The sequence below is a fragment of the Patiria miniata genome, unplaced genomic scaffold, assembly GCF_015706575.1.
Source record: "Patiria miniata isolate m_02_andy unplaced genomic scaffold, ASM1570657v1 HiC_scaffold_5, whole genome shotgun sequence".
NCBI classification, from domain to species: domain Eukaryota; kingdom Metazoa; phylum Echinodermata; class Asteroidea; order Valvatida; family Asterinidae; genus Patiria; species Patiria miniata.
Window position 1 is genome coordinate 1,963,146 of NW_024037072.1, and position 22,533 is coordinate 1,985,678.

Consider the following 22,533-nt stretch of genomic DNA (forward strand, 5'->3'; position numbering starts at 1 on the left):
GCTGCAATCGGCTGAATGGGAACGTGTCCCGGACGCTGATTTCGGGCGCAATTCAAAACATGACTCTGCAACCTTTGAGTTGAAACCGAGATCCTAGATTATTGTTTTCTCGGAAAATACAGCATTCACAGAGCTAAAACTTCATCAGATTAGTTGCTAAGCAGCCGTTTGGATTTTGAGCACATTTGTTGCTAGCTTAAAACCAAAACAAAAATGCAGAAATGACAAACGATCCCTACCTTTATTTTTTTTTTAAAGTGGCAGTAGTGCAGAGTGCAGACCGTAAGTTTGAACTCATGATTAGGGTAACAGTATTTTGGGGAGGAAGGGATCAAATGATTGCATATACAATAGTTGATTATCAAATCAAAGGGTTTTCCTGGTAGCAAAAAGGCATGCACATTTTCCTACGATCGGTTAATTTTCTTGTTTTTCACTTCACACTCATGTCATTGAAAATTGAAATTCATGTATAAAGTCTTGTTAAAACCTCGAATTTCATTCTTTTTTCTCCTTTTTTGTGTGGTTACTTCCCAGTTGCATGCCTGAACAAGAAATAGTCATTTTCATTTGTTAGTTCATACAGGCAAAAAAAACTCGAGCAGCTTGCAACGAGCAACATCCATGTGTATGATTCTCACTAGTAATCCGTCGGTGGTAGCATGAATTTAGGTTTTATGAAATACGGACTCATTTGTTGGTATTGCGCATACTCGTGCATAGATAATTAGGAGAGGTACCGGTCACGTTAGAGGGTTTAACCAATAAAAGGGGAAAAGAGTCCGATTTTCATAGAGACCGATTTTCATATGACACCGACACTGCCTGTGGTCCCATGAGTTTGTGTCATCGGTCATAATTGTAGACAAAAAGGAACATCATTTATTTAATAACTGGATAATACATTATCTGCAAACACTTGTATCTGCAAACACAAGTATTTAAATTGATTATGTATTTCAAAGAGCCTTTCACGGTTCTTCGCTCTTCTTGGTTGAGTACATTTCAAAGTAGACCATGATCTGAAGTCTTGGATAATCAAGGCCTTATGACAAGTCACAACAGCGTAAAATCAATACAATTTAATTACACTGTAGGCCTACTCCCAAAACATTGTTGTCAGGATGTTGATGGTAATTGCACGAAAGACCATCTTGCGGTTGTATTTGTTCTTAGAAAACTTCACTTTATTATTTCGTTACGATGAAAGGCGATCGTAATTCCTAATGGCGTCCAATCAATCAATACAAATTACACTCTAAACATTCAGTTCGTGGTCTGTTTGTTGATGATAATTGCACAGGTTCCTTTTTGACTGATCGAGTAAGCCCTGTCATACATCTATGATCATGACACAAAAAGAAAGTACAGTCGACGGATTGTGAAGTAGACTATGCAATTTAAGCGGATTTTATGGTACATGAATGTGAATAATTCAGTTGCTAACTGTCTCCATGTATAGCACGGCCGGAGTTAAACATTTGTTCCCATCCATTAGGTTATCAAACGGAAAAAATGGTCATAGATAAGACCCAGATTAAATGTCCCAATACAAACTGCAAATATAATTATTTCAATCGTTGCGCTTGGGACAATTTTTGTAAAACTAAAAAGAGGAATACAGTGCATTGTGTAGTGAGTGCTTTTTGGTTCAAAACTTATTTCTTTCGTGATCCAACAATTGAGAAAACCCATTAAATGGGATATTTCAGAATAGGGCCTACGGATTGGCTGGCTTTATTAATATCTAGGTCTGCATTAGTTGCATGCACTGCTTCGAGTAAAAATGTACTGTGCGTGATCTTCAAAAGGAAAGTATGTTTTTCTCCAAACAAATGTTCACATTTTATGTTTTATTTTAATTAAGGGGGATGGTAGTTTTTTTTTTTTTTTTTGTTACACCTCCCCATCTCCTAAAAAAGGGGGACGTTTATCTTAGGTTGCTTTTGCGCACGAAAATGCGATCCGCCGTGCCGAAGTGGACTGGTTTCCGGTTCCTACATACAGATCCCGATATGAGTCGGGAACCAGCCTACCCTGCCAGACTGAATTATTGTCGAACCGCAAATATTTCGACATTTGTTAATAATATGATTTCATATAAATAAACACCGGTTTGTCCATTTTCTGTCGATGTCTCATTCAAGCGAATAACCTTTTTGTAGCCAGCTAAATTATAGCAATTTAAAAACATTGTTTGTTTTGTTCAGAGTGAAAATGGAAGAGAAAGACTGTACATCTTTAAGGATTGTGGATATTCTACATTAGTTATAGAAGGACTGCATTTTTGAGATCAAATACATGTACATGTACTTTGTACTCTGATTAAACACAGAGGACAAATTAGTTTGTGGCAATTATGCTAATCGAGTTATATAGTGTGCGTGACTTCAATTCGCTTTGCGGGCGCTTGATGTAAAAATGAAGAAATTAATATGTTGGCAGGTATTTTATTTTATTGGTTTGAACCGCCTTGCAGTATACATGTAATCAGCTGAAATTTGGTGAGATTTTTAACACGTAAAATTCGTATAGACCATAGAACCTCTTCATTAGAAAGGTACATAGATTTATAAAATGCACTACTAGTAAAGCTGATTGATCGTTTTTCAAAATTGCTTTGATTGTCTACATGCATGCTATTGCATTCTGCCTGATTAGGCATATTAACGTAATTACAGCTTGTTTACCAGAGGTTTGATTGCTTTTATAAAAATGTCGCTGTAGGCTGAATGAAAGTCCCCAGGCTGGGTTGGCGTGGCATTCGTTACTGAAGCCTGTAACTAGATGTAATCGGTTAATAAGGTTATGTTTGCGAATAATGAGCGGCCAGAGCGCGTTAGCACGGCGTCAATCTAACCTCTTGGTATATGTGGTATACGCAGGAAGCTGCATTGGTGCATTCAGGCTTTCAGGACACTCTCAGAGAAAAATGTTTTGAATGACATGAAAAACTTATTCATTTTTTATTTTTTTTTGCTTTCAAAAAACAGCTTAAAAATTGCACTATAGTTACTCGGGCAGCTAAGCTAAAGCCCGATTTTATGGAGCAGCTATTAGAGGAAGTTTTCTTAACAAATTTAAATGCTCAGCAAAAATAAGCTAGCAACCAGTCACAAGCAATAGACATCTCATTAGCCGGTTGTTTTTTTTAATTTGGAGTGTGTAACTAGCTTCACCAAAAAAAAATGACCATGTGTTACATGGCTCCTCCATCAACTTCACTGGCTCCCGCGATCCACCACCGAGCTGAATTCAAGATCCTCGCCATACTTTACAAATGTTTCTATACATCCCCTTCATATCTCTCATTGATATCACCCCAGACGACCTGGCCTTCGGTCCGCGGTTCAGACAACTCACTGCTTGTGGTTCCTCAGGTGTGTTCCTTGGTAGATGAACTTGGTTTCTTTGCACAAGGGAATCCGCTCAGCACAGTCACTTGAAGGGTTCAAGAACTGTCTCAACACTGTTTTGTTCAATCTCAAAACTGTTTTCTCCAATCTGTAACTGTTATCAAATTCACCAATTCTTTGTTTTATTTGTCCGTTGCTGTTATAAGCGCTGTGACACCCTGTGTAAGAGCGCTCTATAAAGGCTATACCTGTTAATGGTACCTTAATGAAACATTTTGTCGTCATAAATATCTTAGGGAGACACCGGACATTAATGTCAAAACTATCGATTGCTCGTGGTCCATAACATAAATATCGCTTACATATACCAAGTTTTGTGGGGTACGACTTAAGTAAAAATTAATTAGGGGTCATTAAAATTGCGGGGAAAACTGGGCATAAGTCTATGGGAATGTCTCCCAAGTGACCTATTATACTCCTTAGTATTTGGGATTTCTTCTTTAGTTCGACGTTCAAAATTAATGTGCACAAGCATGGCGCATGGTTTTAGGTGTCTACATGGAGAGATGAACGACGGAACAAGCTCTTCAAAGACTGTCTGAAAGAGGCAGTCCTGATGGAGTATATGACGACGTTCCACCAACTATTGGAGAGCGTACAGACGGACGCCAGGCCACAAAGTAACAGCGGGCATCCCTTGTTGGATATGAAGAAATCCACAGCAATGGCTATCATAGGAATATAGGCAACTCCAAAGGCAATGGCCACTATGGCAAAAGTGACTGTGGCTTTGCTGTTCGGATGTCTGTGGAATCTGTTATCGGGGTTGAACTGGTCACTCACATCATGGATGCGATTGGCGTGATTTCGAGCTATTCGGTAGAGTCGGACGTAGATTGCTATAGTCGACAGATACGACACCAGGATGACAACCACAAAGCACGTGAGCGTCTGTAAGTTCATGCTTTTACCGGGTGCTGTGATGGGGATGCAGATGTTCAACATGGCGTCGTAGCAGACGTGCAAGCCACCTAGGAACAAGATGACAAGGCTGGTGATCAGAGCCGACAGCCAAACGACAGCTACTACAATCTTGGCTCGATAAGAAGTCAGCAGAGTCTGGTAGCGGAGTGGCCTGGTGATGGCCAGGTAACGATCTACACTGACCATCAAGAGTGACAACACGGACATTGCAACCAGGTAGAAGTTGAGATGGGCTGTTACCAGACAAGAGACGCTCCCCAGCAACCACCTTGAAGCGGCGGCCGAGATGGTCGAAGGCGCGCAGATCAGAACGCCCATCGTCAGATCAGCGACCGATAACGAAGTCATGAAGACTTTGGTGGTGTCGGGAAATGCAACGGTCTTACGAAGGCAGATCAGACACAATGTGTTGCCACAAACGATCAGTAATGCTACCAGTGCTGTGAGCACTGTTCGAGGCACGGTCAGTTCATCGTGATGATAGATCTTGATACAGTTCAAAGACGATGACAAGTTGTTATCCATCTTCAACACGGATGATTCAAATCTCTTATCTGTCTTTCCAATGCATGGCAATTTACCCCACACGCTTATGCACTAAGCTTCCTTTCGAAAAAATTTTGGTAACAGGTTTCTTCGCTTTAGTAGAAACTTGACGTGTTGAAAATAGCGATGCGGTGCTGAGATTGTCAGGCCTCTGGTTACATGCTGTTTTCCCGTGACTCGAACGTGCGAAAGAGAAAAACAGTTAGGAAAATGATCGATCAAGCGTCACAGTCAGGCACAGTTATGGATCGAACTACAGGTATCAAGGCTGGCCCATCGCCCACAACATTTCATCCTGCATCAAGACGCGCAGAGAGGAAGTAATTGACCGTGATAGCGTCGATATGGCTTACGTTGGTTCCAGCTTAATTGCGCCTCGTATTTGCCAGTATTAAAAGAGCTCGCTCGAAACGGGGAGATTGCGCCGCTGTCGATATATCACTGAGATTCTTTATTGAATTTAATATCAAGGCAACTTTGAATCCACAGTTGGGGTAGACTGTTTCCAGTTCCAGACTTGTGAGGCCGTATACGGCCTTGTCGAAGGAAAACGCTCTCTGAATTAAGAAACAATTATGGTTTGCTTAGTGTGTACAATCTTTCGGCTCCATAAAAATGACAACAGTCGTCGTTATGTCGCAGCGAAGTGTAGCTAGGGCGAACAATAAACATGCGCCGAGTTATTGACACACCTTGAAAAACTCCTCTCCGATGAAACCCTAATTATTAATGAGCATAATTTATGAATTGGTCGCGACATCCACAAGTCAGCCGTCATCATCTCTCATTGAATTATTTATGCTTGGTGTATGAAGGCGAGCACATCGATCAATGGAACGACTGTCAAGGCTTTGCAAGTATTATTTTTGCAAGTTTACCTTTTGCCACTGATTACCAACTGATAGATCATAGGAGGTGTAAAAATCATGCAGGTCATCATAAATTTTAAAGCTTTTATTCTCAAGAGCGTTAGCATAAGGGCCTAAACCTCTATTAAGATCATTGACTTATCGTATTCTATCTACAGCAATAGTGAACTAGAAAACTGCGTGCAAGTTGACTGTCTTTTGGTAACATCTGACTAGTTCAGGGTTTTTTTTGTTTTAGTGAAGGCCTACTCTGGTTTTGTTTGTTAGTATAATTATTTTTATATCTCGCGCTTTAGGCCTATTGTACTTTTGGGGGGGGGATACATTAGGCCTATCGACAAATTCAAGCAATAAATTTATAAGGCGATGCAATCAGGCAGAAAGAAATAACGAGTAACGACTGATGTAACGCACAGGACATTATTACCATAGGGTCGAAGACAATTAGTTGATGACGTCACAATATTGTCTCTGACTCGACTGGCATTACGACCGGGTAATTCCGTGTATTTACGTTGGACGTGTATGCCTATGATGTGATCAACAATTGCTCCATTAAGTACAATTTCTTTTGACGTATTTTACATCATTAAATTATCGTTGTGTATTTTTCCGAAGGTTTTTCTCCGACGCCCAATCCAGCCAAGGGCGCTGGCGAACTAGCATTGGATAGATTTTGCGGTAGGAACGAGAGAAGCTTTACCCATGTAGCGCCACCATCCGCATTGTCAAAGTTAGGTCGCACCCTCCGTACCGTATATACATGTACACACGATGAACATTCGTTCTTAGCGCAAGTGGCGAGTTTACCTTTTGTCACAGTTCTCACGCCATTCGGGATAATTAATACATTGTATCATGCCAATTGACAGCTCATAGCCAACTACTATTAAAGAAAGGTGCTACAGTTGCTCGAAATATAAATTAGATTCTTTCAGCTGGGCCGAAAAAGAAAGCTTTTTTTGGGGGGGGGGGGGCTGCGGGCATGAAAAACAGCTAACCAATTCTTTGAAGTCCCAAAAGTGGACAACAAGCGTTGAATTCGTGCAACCTGCTTTTACAAATGTCAATTTCTGTAGCAGAAATTCGGGTTTTTACTTTTACGATTTCATCAGCGTATAGTCCGAGCATCGTCCATGAGTACAGAAACGTCCGATATATCTGTTCATGTAAATGATATGCGACCCAGCGCGCCAGACAATCGGGGTTGCCTTTAGGAGTTGTGACGTCATTTAAATGAGAACTTCGGCCAAAGCTGTTAATTGGTCAATAACTAGCTGCTATGCTTTTCTCATAATAACATCGGGTTACCGAATACACGATAAAAAGCGACCGCTGAATGGTCAGAATCCGTAGGTCAAGACTCAGTGTTGTTTTTCACAACCTGCACGCATAATCATAGACGACTACCCTCGGCGCACCAACTGTTAACTAAAAATCTCCAATTCACACGAGCAGAAATTATGATGCCCCAAAAGGTATAGACAATACACTGCTGGCACAATTCCACTAAAATGGCAGTTGAATTGGGTTGTTCTTTTGGGGGGCTTCATATTCGACAAATTCAGCAATCACACACACGTTTAGAAACCATCAAGAAAAAAAAGATGGTGGCCAGTGAATTTCTGAATTTCCTTTAATGTTTTCATTTTTGTTCTAGAAGATAACATTTCTACTACAACAAGCCAAACTACATTGGTTAAAAGTCTGGTTAAACATCCTGCAGCACCACTTAAATACACTTTTTTGTAAAAAAATAATAATTACAATCCAAAATTTATAATTCTACTCTGATAAACAAGTGACCAGCATTTTTTTTGTATATCAATAAGAAGCACAAATTATGCTACCTAATATAACTTTCTTTTTTAAATCGGAAAAAGAACTACATTGAAACCCCAAAAATTCATCTAAATGATTCTATCAAAGCATTTCAAACAGTCTGAACATGCTTCCATTCCCTGAAGTCTCAGCCGAATTTTCTTTTTGAAGAATCAATTTTTTACCATCGCGACCAATTTGAACAGTTAAAAAATAGTTGATTTTCAACACTGAATGATTCAGGTTTTTTTTGTTTAAACTAGTAAAATATATACCTCTTTATCTACTGTACAACATATTTATTTTCTATACAGTCCACCTCCTAGCGAGTCGTTTGTTTTGCATTAAAAAAACCCAAAGAAACCCAAGCCTCACTAGTTTTTGATGAAAGAAATAGCAGCTGGTTAAAACGTGACAAAAACTATGATCAGTGATAAAAGTTGATGTCTTTATTAAAAGCAAATTATAAAAACAAAATCTAACAATAACAAAAGCTGAAAATAAACGCGATCCTTCAAAAAGAAAAGGCTCTAAAAACAAAAACAAACGAATCAGAAAACAAAAGATAGAAAGACACTACATACCCAAGAAATATTAAATTTCAGATGACCAGTAAAATTAGTGATTAAAACAAACAACTGAAAGAACAGACCGTTTTGAGAAAAACACATCGACTAAAATCTTTGGTAACTGATAAAGAAAAATAAATTCCTATTGCATAATATCACTTGAATAATACACGGCAGTCATAATGAAAAACAACGGTTACCAGTTTGGAGATTGTGTGAATTTTTTTTCTTCTCCAGGCTATTCAGCTGATTTTCGCCGAGTGAGAAAGTTTTAACGTGGTTCTTCAGAAAAGCGACTTGGTAATATAAGCAGCCGAACTGTGATGCATTGTTAACGACTTGTGACTACTTCTAAAGCAATTTGTGCGCATACCATAACATAAAAGGATCCAAGTTTGGCTTCCGAGTTGGTTTATAGCTGCCGTTTGGGGCGTGTGTAAGAGGGCGTGTACAAACACTGCCTTGTGGGGTACTGGAACAATGGGAGGTACCCCACAAGGAATGCCCACCGACTTGCGGGGTACCGTTTTGGTACCCCACAAGTTTTTCACGAAATAGATATATGGATTTTACTCAAAAACTACGAATTTCCAAGGTGGGTTGATCCGTCGCAAATGGAAGAGTTTTAGAAAAGGGATATTAAGTCCGAATTTCAGCCCAGGAAATTAACTATGATTAAAATAAGAGCATTTTGACATAAGTGTGCGACGTTGCAAAATTTTAGTACACGAGAACAAGGAAGTACCCCACTTCTATGCCTATGTAAGCGTGGGTGTGTGTGTGGGAGGGGGGGGGGGGTAGCAGGCATGCTGTGTTACCGTTTTTGCATGATTTACCTGTTTTTGCGGCCCAAGGGGCACAATTTTGACAAGTTCTTTGTCTTTGTACGTGTTTGTAACAATGCTATCCATGCATAGATCTTATGTGTTAAGGCATGGTTTATGGGCAATGTTTTTGTATCGCTTGATAGACGTGAGCAAACCTTTAGGCCATTCATTGTAACTAAATTTTAATAACAACGAACATCCTTTGAGACACCCACAACGCATGAGGTCCATTGCGTCCTTAGGGATGTTCAATTTCTTACCCTTGATGTATATTTTGATCTACTGGAAAAATCCATTTTCTCATTAGAAACAGTTTACATTTTTTATCGAATTCAATCCGAACAGTTGAAGGAAAACAACATAATTATACATATCTCAGATGGTTCTGTAAATTCTGTCATCCTGATCTTTGTCCGCTCAGAAGGATGTGTTTAATCATAATAATAAATTTCACACTGATTAGTACCTTTCACACCAGAAAGCTTTCTAAAAAATTGCAATACAATTGATTGAAAGATCCTATTAGTTCCATGTTAATGAACCCTGATTGGTCATCGCTGCAGGAGGTATGAATACGAAGTCTGAAGATAACCAACTTAAAAAATACCATCTCAGAGTCAGGTACTACAACATTAAAGACAGCAGAAAATGATGTTTCAGCACTAATCTGCGAATTAAAAATCAAACAAAAACTATTTGGTACTTTGTAAATAATTGTCTCAATTTTAGATTAAACTCTGCATTTTTTTTTAATAATCATACTGAATAAGCTGATGTCCAACTTAATGGATAGCACTAAAATATACAGTATGACATGAGCAATAAATGTGTTATTTTTTACATGGAATACATCATTACATAATCACTGGAGAGAACATATGAAAGGAACAGCACAGTAAAACTGGTGAGGCATTCCATGAAGACAGTTGTGGTCATCAAGAGTTTCAAAAATGTCTTCAGTTGTTTTATGTTTTTTTCCTTTTTTCTTTGTAGATTCCAAGCTCTGCAGTTTTTGTACTCCTGTACTCCTTTCTGAGACCAGATATTCTAAAGACTGTGTTTATAACACTTTCAAGGTTTTACTGTGAAAAAAGTTGCTGATATTATACCTTTACAAATGAAAGCCGGGCCGTGCCTAAGGCTGCTTTAAATCACTATTTGTTTTACACTAACCGATGTATAAACTCACTAGTCATGAAAGGTTTTTAAACAGCCAAAACACCATTAATTTAAAATGTACTTGGAAGAGCTTGTATTTAACGAATAAAAATAAAAACTTACAAATTGCTCATTTCAGAATTTTTGGCCATTTGTCAAAAAACGGCATGTCTCCAGCTATGGCTCTTGCATGTTTTTAATATTAAGCCCCCGGCTATGAACAATCTGGCTCAACCATGGGCCTATCTTGTGGCACAAGACCTGACGCCACAAACAAAACCACAGCTGAGAAATAGATGATGGTTTTCACAAGTTGTCAAAGAAAATGAATTCAAGGTTTAAGCTTTTTGTAAATGGTTTTGAGGTCTGAGGTGGACCAAAAATGTAACTGATGCTAATTCTGCCTTGGGCCAAACTAAGCAGATACCCAAAAATCTGACATTTTAGGAGGTGAATAATGTTTGTTTCAGCATAAAATGTTAAGTTTCCCTTCTGGAAAACATGGCATGGATAGTCACAACATAACATAGTAAAGTATCTACTTTCCAATATAACTGCATTTAATTTATACTCATAAGCATATCTTACTCTTTAATTGGAAAAAAAGACACTCGAGAAAATACGTATCCTTGATGACTCATTTTAGCAATTCATTCTCTATTTTTTTGTAATTGAAAAATCCTCTCAACTTCGTTCTAATTCACTTCCTTTTAATTCACTTCAACAATCCAAGAATTTCTGTGAAAAATATATAGCTATAAAAAGATATGTTAGTGTTGCTGTATATGTAAAAACTGGAAACCCTAAGTTATACTCAAAATGTTTCAGAACACACACGGCAGATCATTTTTGTTTTAAAAGTGGAAAGCACTGAATGTCGAGCTAAAGTTTGTCTAAGACATTGATATCACAATGTAAGAAAAAGATCTTTCAGTGGAAATGGGTTTGTTTTGGGAGGTATTTTCTCCTATGGTGTTGATAAAACTTCAAACTCAAAATTCCTGTCAGCTCATTTCTAGAAATCAGAGATACTCTGTGCGAAAAGGCAACCAACAAGTTACAAACCTACTCTGAAGTTTTCTTTCTCAAACTGCCAAAATTTCAAGACACGCAGTCACTTTGGCTATTTTTGGGGTCGCTGCAATTATTTGGGAGTAATATATCTAATGAACCCAAAAGTGGTAAGTTTTTCAAATATGAATATATGGGGGGGGGGGGGGGAGGAGGGGGTTCGTCACATCACATATAAGACCTGTCGTCACAAAATGAGCTTAAAGTCTAACTTTTTAGGAATTGAGATATTTATATATCTGGATTCTGCAGAGCAAAAGCTTTCCTATGGTATACAACATTTAGGGGTAGGGTGCCGTACTGAGTTCAGTAACGGAAATTTAGACCACCGACTAACTTGAAGTTGTAAAACTTCAATAAAAAATTTTAAAATGGCATTTAACAAATCCTGCAGTTGTGTAAGAGTGAATGAACTGTCCACTTATAATCGACGGGGTAAAGTAGGTTTAAAAGACGTTTGACAAAAACAAAAACAATCCAAGAAAAGTAAAACAGGACTTAAAGACCGAGGTTCACCTGAAAACCAAAAATTGTTTATCCCTTCAAATTTCAGCTTCGCCCCACTGTACTGCAAAATGGCAATTTCTAACTTTGAGCTCATTTTGGGCGTACAGGTCACATATGGTAGGGGGGGGGCACAATTAAAAGGAATTTTACAATAAATTCAAAGTGCTGTTTCTAGTTGTACAACTCACTCTTTGTGCTTCATTTAACATTTTCAATTACTGGCTGGTACGTAAGAAGACTTGATGTTGGTTTACTTAAGTTCCTATCTTTTCATTTTGAAATAAATGGCAACAATGCTACTTAGCTCTATTCCTCAGGGCTTCCTGAAAGAGCCTTATAGTTGAGGGCAAACTTAAGGCACTGTCCGAAAGAAGTGACTATGGCTTGTAGTTACACATGCGCCTATGCAAAAGTGGCTGAAGCCACTTCTTTGAAGAAAAAAAAGGAAATGATTAGGCCAAAAAAAAAAAGTCTCCGGTTTCTGGTATGCGCGCGCGTCGCTGTAGCCATGCGCGTCGGCAAAATGAAAAAGTTTTTTTTTCAATGAAAGATGATGTCCCAAAACCGCCAAACTCACTGGTTTGACTGGAATCCTGCTGCTGCACAATTTTAACGTGTTTTTAGATGGAGTTATGGTCGAGAATAAGCTTTATGTGGCCTCCCTGGACTCCCAATCCCATATAGGCCTGTTTGTACTAAGTTTAGTCGGGCACCATTTGCAGTCATCACACGGCATTTGAAGCAAAAAAGTCAGGTAAAAAAAAAAAAAAAGCCGCGTCGCCGCACCACTTTTTGGGCAAGCTCCATACCAGAAACCGGAGACTTTTTTTGGGGGGGGCCTTATTCTCGCTGAATAGTTTTGGGGTTGAAAATGACTGGGTATTTTTAACTCTCACTGCACTTTCGTCTTTTAGGCCAAGTAAAAAAAATAAACCAGTTTCTGGTCTCCACCCACTTCCTTTTGTTTCACTTTTAATTTGTTTAAATCATACACTTGCAATATATTTTACCTTTTTTAATTGTTCCGGCCAAATTGTAGCCATTTATGCACGTTCAAAATCGGGTAGAAAGGGCTACGGCTCCTTTGGACACAAACGTATCGGCAAAAGAGTTGAGAAAGAGGAAGAATCAAGAAGAACTAAGCCGTCCATAAGGTACGGACGCCGAAATGCTAATTTTGTAGACCCCCTCGTGCCTCCCCTCCCCCCCCCCATACCCATGCGCATATGCATTCAATATTTCTTTTTTACTCTTTCAGACTACCTTATTCTGGCATCATTTAATGTCGCAGAAAACACGCTGTAATATGATTCGCATTCAAAGTCTGAAATAAATGACAAAATGTGGCCAGAAAAACCTCTGGCAGTGGCACTCGGAAGATAAATGTACATGGTGGGGGTGAAGGGTACAGTGTTATAATGATTTGCAGTGCATAAAAGCTGGTCCTAGTAGGTATTAAATATGAGAAAATGCATTGATTTCATGACACTTTATTGAAACCAAATTATCGCTCTGCATATGTAGGGATTGGCTTGGCACTCCCTCCTGTACGCATGGTGTACCCAACGTTAACAACCCCTCCCTCCCCCTTTCGTGTGTACGTACTTTGTGGATGGGCCCTAACTTGGAAAATCCGCAATCTTTGGGGGGGGGGGGGGGAAGGGTCTCATCCTTCTTTTTGTTCGAAAAATCCCAGGCCCAATAAGCCATTTGCGTGTTAAATTTGAATAAAATCTGGAACGCTGACTTAATACAATGCTTTGCACGTTTTAACCTAGCATTCTCCCGACCAAAGAGACTGTTACTATATCACGTGATTCGGGGCAAGCCTTATGCTAGCAACCCCCAGCTCCGGCATGGTCTGGTGTCTTTGTGCCATTCTCACCCATTGTGAACGATGTATTGGTGCTGAGCGTCTCTTACGTAACTATGCAAGAGCTTGCCCCGAATCATGTGATTAGCAACAGTGTCTTTGGTCTGGAGAATTCACAGTTAAAATGTGCCAAGCATTCTGAGCAAGTCATTGTACCAGACGTTTTTCAAATGTAAATCCCAAAGGGTATAGGTTACTCGCAAATGGCTTATTCACGGTGCCGCTAAGCACAAAAATTTGCTTAGCACAAAAAGTCTGGCTTATAAAAGCGGGTTACCAGCCAAAACTCCAAGTGATTTTCATGCTAAGCAAACAACAGCTGAATACTAATCACGAGTAATATACATCACATGGAGTTTTGGCTGGTAACCTGCTTTTATAAGCCAGATTTTTGTTTGTGCTCAGCAAATTTTTGTGCTTAGCAGCGCCGTGAAATCGGCCCCAGATGAGAACCTATTATTTGTTTACTTGGCCTTATGAATCCCCACAAGACTAATGAAGGCACTGTAAAACAACTGCTACCGTCTTGCTTCCAGTTCCCAGATTCCTCCAACTCAGTCCTTTGTCTGCTTAAGCTATTTACATCATTTTTTTTGTTCCTGGGTAAAATTGGAGAGAACACACAAAAAAATTCCATTAGATTGTTTTGGAAACTGAAATATTGAAAACAGGTTTTTATTTTACTCATCTGCATGCTGAGTAATGTAGACAAGTTTTGCTTAGAAACTACGAACTTCTTCTGGGCAAAATTGTAGGCTATTCAGCTCCATAAAATTGAGACCCGGCCATAATCAAAAGGAAATAAATGGGGTCGAAAAACATCATGGGAAAACTGTGCAAAAAAGTAAATGCTGCCCTCTTTTGGCATCCGATGATACATTTTGCCTTCCCAAAACCAGAGACAAAGTTGAATATCAACGATAGAATATAAATGCTGCCCTCTGTTGATTCTGAATAAATATATTGACAATCAAGTTTAACATTACTTCATAAATTTATGTCCATGTTTCAAAGAAGAGTTGTGAATGTATGAGATCAGTTCATTAAATGGGCTTTGAAATATGACTTTCCCATGACTTCCAATATGAAAGTTAATTACATATAATTATACATGGTTCAAGGGAAAAAGGTACAACAGTGCATGTGTGACAATACAAAATATGAAATACATGTATTTGACAGTCTGTTATTTTCAAACACAAATATGATCCTTTGAGCTTAACTTCCTTATAGCGTAGACACCATCGTTAACTTCAATAAAACAAAGCTCAGGGTCAAAGCCTTTCCAATCTTAAATCTCCAATTATCAACCAGCTGTGTGCATCCATTATGGTGGACTAGAACAGACGTGTAAACAATTTGGGCCTGTAATCATTTCGATCCAAGAATAAAATAATCAAGTTGGTTGACAAGTTGACAAGTGATTGATATCGCAAACAAGACGATTGGCCATATTAATTGTATAATATGCATGTGGTACACAGGGTCAGTATAGGGTGGGGTGTTGGACTTGGGTAAGCGTAGAAGGTCTACACTTGTGCTGTAAAGAGTGACGAAAAACAACCTCATAGAGCTGCTACACAGAAGATGTTCATTGTAGCTAAGCAAACGTCAACCTTATTTTTCAGCTAATAGAACCAGGCCAGAGCACTATTTCCTCCGTAGAATACTTTCAGATACACGGTGACAGACATTTTTAATGTATGTGTGTGATTGTAGAACGTATTGAAATACATGCAAGAAAGAATTACCGATCTCACCAATGAGCTCTAAATGCAACATGAAGGTATGGAACAACAGAGGCAGCAGCTCCCATGTAAAAAAAAACCAAATCTTCTGAGGCATACCGGTACATATTGCATGTTGGCACATGTGCATGGTTAGTGCAGAGCAAAATTAACTGTTCCGTGAGTGAAATGAAATTCTCACTAATTGTGCATTTTGGTTTTGGGCATATCAGCTTCATTTAATTCGCCGTAAGCCTTATAAATTTTTGGAGCTTTATTTAGGTTTGTAAACAAGCAAAGACATCCCCCAGCAGACTACATTGTGCATATAAAGCGAGTTAGCTCCCTAGTAATAACAACGCTCTATGGCCATATGGGTTCCGTCCATAAGTACCCCCTCAACGGTACGGAAGGGAGAGTACGGACAGACCACTGGTTCTGAAAGAGACATTCGAAGAAGATGACGTGCGACACCTGACGCAAAGTCGCTACAGCTTTGTTAACATTCAGAATAGAATTGGTAGCGCGTACTTGGCTTGCGAACCAGTACGTGTAGAAAAGCGCCCTCTCTTGTTAGCGCACAGAGCACATACAATGAATGACGTTTTGGCTAGTAACATTATTTTACTAAGCATGATTTTGATTTTGCTAAGAAAACATTCTGTGCTCAGTAAATTGATCTAGACAGTTATTCCCATTGCTACACACATGTATGCGCATGCCGATGTTTTTTTGTTTTTTTTTAAAGCCAATTCACTTACATTTTATTTGCAACACACGCCAGAGGTTGATGCTCTCAAGCAATCAACATTCCTGATGAGCTCATTATCTTTTGACTGTCAACCGGCTAAAAAGTTCCTTGCAGTTAACTTTATTCCATTCTTGTTTTTATTACAGGCCTTGAACCCAAGTGATCCAGAACAGCCATGTGGTGAGGCAGGTAATGAAAATATACCTCTTTGCAAATGGTCGTTGGAAAAAGGAAGAAGACATTCTTGCACTCGTGTTTGAACCATTTCAAGTCTGTGGTGCAACTGATAGATGATGAGACCCCGCGACATTTTGCTAAGTGAGATGTGCATGAATGTCAACCAGGCAATGTACCCTCATTTCCAGTGATTAATGTTACAATGTTCAGTAGCCCTGACACATAACGACGTCACACAGAGACATTATGACGTCAAACTGTGTTGACCACATTGCATACAAGGTATAGAAGACTAAGGAAAGGTAGTTGGGTACGTCATTCAAGTCACACTGTTTTTGTTCCACCGACAAAAATTTGAGTCTACACACACTCTACCATCTTGAGCATTGTTCAGACTATTTTATGTAGCTGAAATGAACCAGCTATTGTCACTTTAGCTCTAGCGTTTGTTGGGTGCTAGAAAAGTTAAAATTGGTGGGTAGCAATTAAACTTTGATGGGATTAAAGTACATCCTTACATTTAGTTAAATTTACCCAGCCCCCCCCACCCCCCTCCAACAATACAGATTTATGACGGCAGTGAGTGGTGGACTACAAGCTTGACCCTTTATGACTGACCACAATTCTGCTGGGAGTTCCATACCTGGACATCACTTGACACCCTGTGCACAAACCCTAAGAGACTGGTCTGAAAAATTCCAAGTGTTTTCTCAGTGAATGCTTTAATATTTTCCCTGCTAAATTTGACTTTTTAGGACATGTTATTGCTTTCTGATAGCAGATAGTCACTGCAGGGAAAAATTAGTGATGTCCATGTATTGAATTCTTGCAGTCCAAGTCGTTTTCTAAAAATATTACATGTACCAACCTAAAAGGTGAAGCTGGTTATGATCATGAAGAATTAACTTCGTAGTTGAGACATTGCCTTGTTTAATGCACGGTTCTCTTCCCTGGACTGGTCCAGCTCCTCGTCAACTACCTCTAGGTCCTGCGATAGGGAAAAACAATGGAACGAGTGAACAGATGTCTGGGGACAAGACCTCCAAGTTAGATCACTCTCTAAGGGACTAATATTGCATCCGTCACAAGACTATTCAAGGAAAAGACACTCATATCTGTAGCTACATGTTGCAGACAAACTTTTGAGAAAAAAAAGATGTTTTTCCCAACTTTCAGACAATAAACTTCTGAACCAAATGAATTTTGCAGAAATAGAGGTAGATGCTTAGACCTCAGTGTATCACAATTGACAGGTTCTTTTTGTCTTCTGACCACTACCTCAAAATCTTTGAATAACCCAATTTCACTAGGATGGAATTTGCACTGGGTATGTACGTGTCCAGCATGTGTCAATAAATGTAGCAGTCAATCCATTAATATTAAAAATACTAGCACTTTCTTTTTGCAAAACTTATCTATAGGCTCTGTGCACAAGTACCCCTTAAACGGCCAGAAAGGAGATTTGGGGGAGAGACCTAGACTGGTTTCCGGTTCATGTACCGCAGACTTCGAATGATCCATAGTTATGAGGGGCGGGGATTAGTCTATCTAGGAGACCATCAAAGATAAATTTGAACGTACGCTTTGCACGCCTACGACGCCCGATGCTCACACCAAGAGATTGTGGCTTAGCTTTGGCACATGCAGGGCAAGTCATGCAGCACATACTTCGTGCGCAAGCCACCAGTAAAGTATGCACATGCAGTGGGTCCTATCAACGGGGCTCGCAAAAGTAGTAAAAAAGCGCCCTTTTTTTGTTGGTGCACGGATCCTAGAGTCTGAAGGTGTAGTAAATACTCTACACAATGGTCTTTATCCCATCTCATTTGGACACCCCAGTTCAGAGATACAGCTAATTAAATGAAAGGACTTGAATTCCAAGTTGGGCCGCTTTTCAGATTATCTGGTATCTAACGAAACAGCATTCACATACCAAGAACGTGTGTGAATGCCTTTCATTAGATACCAGATAATCTGAAAAGTGGCTGAAACAAATTTTGACAGTCTTTACGAACTTTGCTATAACTTTTAGACAAAAAGTCAAATCACACAGAACAAAACCCTGTCAAGGGTAAAGAAACACTCTATCATCTTATGGTATTCCCCCCCCCCCCAATTGTTTCCTCAGAAAAACATGTTGTTTGACTGCTACATTTCTTTTGGAGACACGCTGTACTTTTAACATTGTATTTTGCCTTTGTATATTGCATGTCTTGGATCTAAGACTCCAACCTGAGTCATGAGCTTTTCTAACAGCTACCGGTATTTGAAAGTGGGCCTACAGGGCTAAATTTGAGTTCACATTCTGCACGTGCAGTGCATTTTCCAAAGATTAACCGAACGGGGAATCTATTCCTACATTTCTCATTCACTGTTAAAGAAATGCTCGGCAGTTTACAACATGTACTTCAACTTTTAGATTTATGACTGATTTTATATTTAGCAAATGGGCATGAAGGTTTCATTATAGTTCAATTTCTTTTTTCATCGCCGGTAGCAAGAAACATTCTCGATGTAGTGAGATCACAGGTAAAAATAACCTGAGCATGACCATGCTGTGAGTTTCAGAGTTCAGCTATAAACATGAACACTGTAAATCTGTCCGCTACAAAGAAGCGTGCAGAGAATCTGCCAGCATTGGTGAACATGCTGGAACAGCTGTGAATGCTGTGCCAATGATAATCGCATAGTGCCAACGTCATTTGTGCTCCGTCGCCAAGGAGTTTAACTTGTCTTTTTAGGGGTGTCGGAGAACGGGGCACACATAATTATAGAAGCGGCTCATTCAACACTGTGTGTCCCATCTGTCAGTGTGTTCACGACACTCACTGTAAAACCAGTTACTTGGGCTCATGTGAAAACAATTTGTATTATAGATGTTTTTTTTCTTGGTTAACAACTTATGCAAGTAAAACTTAAGGGTTTGCATGGTGGACATGATTAATGAATGGGAGGTTTGCGGTAACACTATGTGAATGATATCTCTTAGTGAGTTGGGTGGTTCTGAGAAGAACCAGTTGGTTCAACTCGACGTTTCGATCAGTATGCTCTGCTCCTCTTGTGATGACAAGCAGAGCATACTGTTCGAAACGTCAAGTTAACCAACTGGTTCTTCTCAGAAACACACAACTCACGAAGAGACATCATTCACATGGTGCTACAGCAAACCTCCCATTCATTGAAATTATGCAAGGCAATTGCTTTTTTTGAATGAAAATGGCACTTATTAAAATCTGCACCGTTCTTGGTCCTCCAAAAATATTTTTTCTTTACCTATTATGTGCAGAGACTGATAATCTGTAAAAGTGTTGGAATCAGAAACATGCACAAGCCGAAGTATGAAACTTGTTACATCTCTTACTTCAAGGCTATTTTTCCCCATACATCCCCTTATTTGAAAGATCCTAACTTCGATGCTTGAAATATAAGCCATTTCACAGGGGACACAAAACTGCAGGGAAAAAAAACAAGTAGCAACAGAATGTATAAACTTGTTAAAAACATTTGCCATTCAAAGTTGTCAGGGGGCTGCACAAAGGCTTGTATTAACCAAAAAAAACTGATAATACATTTTGGAAAAAAAAATGCAAAAAGAAGATGACAAAACTCACATTTTAGTTCGAGCATCTAACATTCAAACTCATCAAGGACACAAAAACATAACACCAAAATAATCACTCTGGAATAAAGACTAAGTGTAAAAAAAAAATACTCAGGCAACATTAGTATGTACTTCTGTCAGTATTTGGATTTCGTCTTCCAAGCGGGCTATTCTCTCTTCAGACTCATGTAGTCTCCGGGTCAGCCGTCGATTCTCCCGATGTTCACGCTCGTACATCTGTTTATTCACACAGCATACAGCAGGGTGGTTCACACACCATGCAATACATGCAAGAGAGGGAAGGGGAGACAATATGACGGAAAACGGTTAGTGAACTGAGGGAAGACTACTGAACAAAGTCCAAATGCAATACATACATGTACAAACATACACAATGTACTGTACATAAGGTTGGAAATTCATTAATTCTTACAAAAAACAAATCCATATTCACACCCATTCATTTGCTAGTTCAATATTTTTACTTCTGAGCACAAATGCAGTCCTGATGAGCTGGAATTACTGTTTTAATAGTTTGAAATATTTATCGTTCACTATAATTACACAAATGATTGAAAGCGGAAATAATGTGAATAAAAAAATGTAAAAAATAGAATGTATGTTTTCTAACAAAGACTTTGTTTTGATGCTGTTTATGAGTGACTGTACAAGGAATAGAATAGAATTTTCTCTGCATGAATCATTATTATATTAACATCCAAGATAACTCCTCAAATACAAAACTTTACACAACTTCATTCACCCTGACTCTCTTCCATTTTTTATATTTTTTTTAACAGCGATGGTTCAGTCCAAACCATCATTAATACTGATACAAAACTCTTTTCTTGAACATGACTGAATACCAGGCGCAACAACTTCGCAGGATGCTTGATACTATCAACTCAAAATCAAGTAATAGTATGCAACTAGGTTTCGAACAGATCGGTTTGAAAAGCTCATCTGTGGGGCAGCAGGGGCAGAGAGCTGAAGAAGAATAACATGTTTATTTTGTGTTGGGGGGGGGGCTGCCCTTTTTGGGGATGCATGTCAACCTTTTCTTTCCTTCATCTTACCCTCTTCCATTCCTCTGCTGACCTACCATCCACCTCTCTCCGTAGTATTGACCTTGGGGATGAGGGGCTGTTTGTGCTGCTTCCTTCCTCTCTCTCCCTGGCATGTCTCCTGAGTGAAACAAAAGAAGATGCCGATAAATAAGACTGCTTTGCTTCCCAAAGCTGCTTGGTCTAATCATATAATATCAATATCATGGGGTGCTTTACCATATTTTACCATATTTTGCACACCACATGCAAGCGGCCATGTGCAGAGATGCATGGTTATCCTTCACTTCTTTTCCCCTCCTCCCCCCACCCCCTTTCCCCCCCCCCCCACCACTTCAAGACAAGTGAATTTAATTTGTGCACTGTGGATCAATTTTAGGTTTACCAACATTAAGCAGGAGTCAAACCTTCAACCTTGGGAAATGTACTTAAGCTTTACCTGCCGAGCTCTCTGGCCCTACAGTAGGCCAACTCTTTCAAGGGGTTCTAGTCAGAGGCTTTGAAACCCTATGGTGGGGATCACTTCTAATTATGTCATGATGCGAGGGTAACATTTGGATTGGAAATCCATGTACATGCACCTCCTGTACGTACATGAATAAAGAGATTTGGTGACTGCTAAAATACACTGAGGAAAATTGCTCGATTCCAGCCTTTGCAATTTCAAGACTCAAAGTCAACTTGTTTTAAGAAAATCTTTGTCAAGTCTGCAAACACAAAGGCAGACTATGAAAAAGTGTTTTCTACTATTAAGTGTTGCATGTAATGTCAGTATCACTTCAATTATTCACATCAGTTTGAGGAGAAACTAGTTAATCAAAGTTTTAATATATATGTATGCATATTTTGGGCATTCAAAAAATATTTGCATGAAAAAAAACATAAGAATTTGAGAAATAAAGTTTTGGTGACAGTTGACTTCAAAAAAAATTCTGATTGTCATTTTGACAGCTACAGTACCAGTATGTAGAGAAATAAACCTGTTGAAATCGGGCTGCATTGTACAATGTAGCTGTTCCAATACAAAGACAGCGACAGTCCACAGTGTATGAACCACTGGCTGGGTTTATGTAAACAGCAGAGTCCAATTCAATGTCTACATCCTAAGCAAATATTGAAACAGCGAGATTATCAAGAACTGACAATCATACAGAAGGACTTGAATGTTTGCTGATATTTGTCTTCTCAAAATTAAAAAAAAAGTTTTAGTTTTTTTAGTATTATTACCTTTGGAATGCCTGAAAATGTCACAGTTTGAGGGTCAGTGGTAGACTAACATGTAGATGTGGCCTTTAGTGAATGTGAAATGTACATGTATACAATACAATACACAAGTGTTTGAAAATTTGCACGATAAATTATCAACACTCTCAAAAAGTGGCTCCACATATAATACATAAACTAAGTTACGGTACATATACAACTGTACCGGTATATGTACAGTCTACATTATTGCACAATTTCCCTTTCTGTAGACCCTTATTATGCTGCCACCATTTCAGTCATGTTCCCTGAATCCAATAATAGTACTAAATGATAATGTTTTTTGTGCAAAAAGGCACCAGACTATTTTTCCTTCCAGCCTCGCTTTGATTACATTGATTTGAATGGGAAAAATTCAAGATGGCCGCT

At 39.0% G+C, this 22,533-nt stretch overlaps 2 protein-coding genes across 3 annotated transcripts in view; both read right to left on the bottom strand.

Annotated features, from left to right (window-relative positions):
• Positions 1-3,902: 3,902 nt before the first annotated feature.
• LOC119740561 (histamine H2 receptor-like) lies at positions 3,903-4,865 on the bottom strand. The gene has a single exon (XM_038215905.1). The coding sequence runs from the start codon at positions 4,863-4,865 to the stop codon at positions 3,903-3,905; it is 963 nt and encodes a 320-aa protein (XP_038071833.1).
• Positions 4,866-17,103: 12,238 nt separating this feature from the next.
• LOC119741549 overlaps positions 17,104-22,533 on the bottom strand; it is a 29,118-nt gene continuing 23,688 nt past the window's right edge. Inside the window, exons 4-6 of one of the 2 annotated variants that reach the window (XM_038217344.1) lie at positions 20,914-21,022; positions 19,970-20,074; positions 17,104-17,224 (exon numbers count right to left, since the gene is read on the bottom strand). In XM_038217344.1, the coding sequence (XP_038073272.1) occupies positions 17,138-17,224; positions 19,970-20,074; positions 20,914-21,022 (301 nt within the window). In that variant the 3' untranslated portion in view covers positions 17,104-17,137. The remainder of the gene's footprint in view (positions 17,225-19,969; positions 20,075-20,913; positions 21,023-22,533) is intronic. The other variant, XM_038217345.1, reaches the window with a different exon arrangement.

Coding starts and splice junctions, on each gene's coding strand:
- LOC119740561 (XM_038215905.1), bottom strand. CDS start 4,865: ATGGATAACAACTTGTCATCGTCTTTGAACTGTATCAAGATCTATCAT.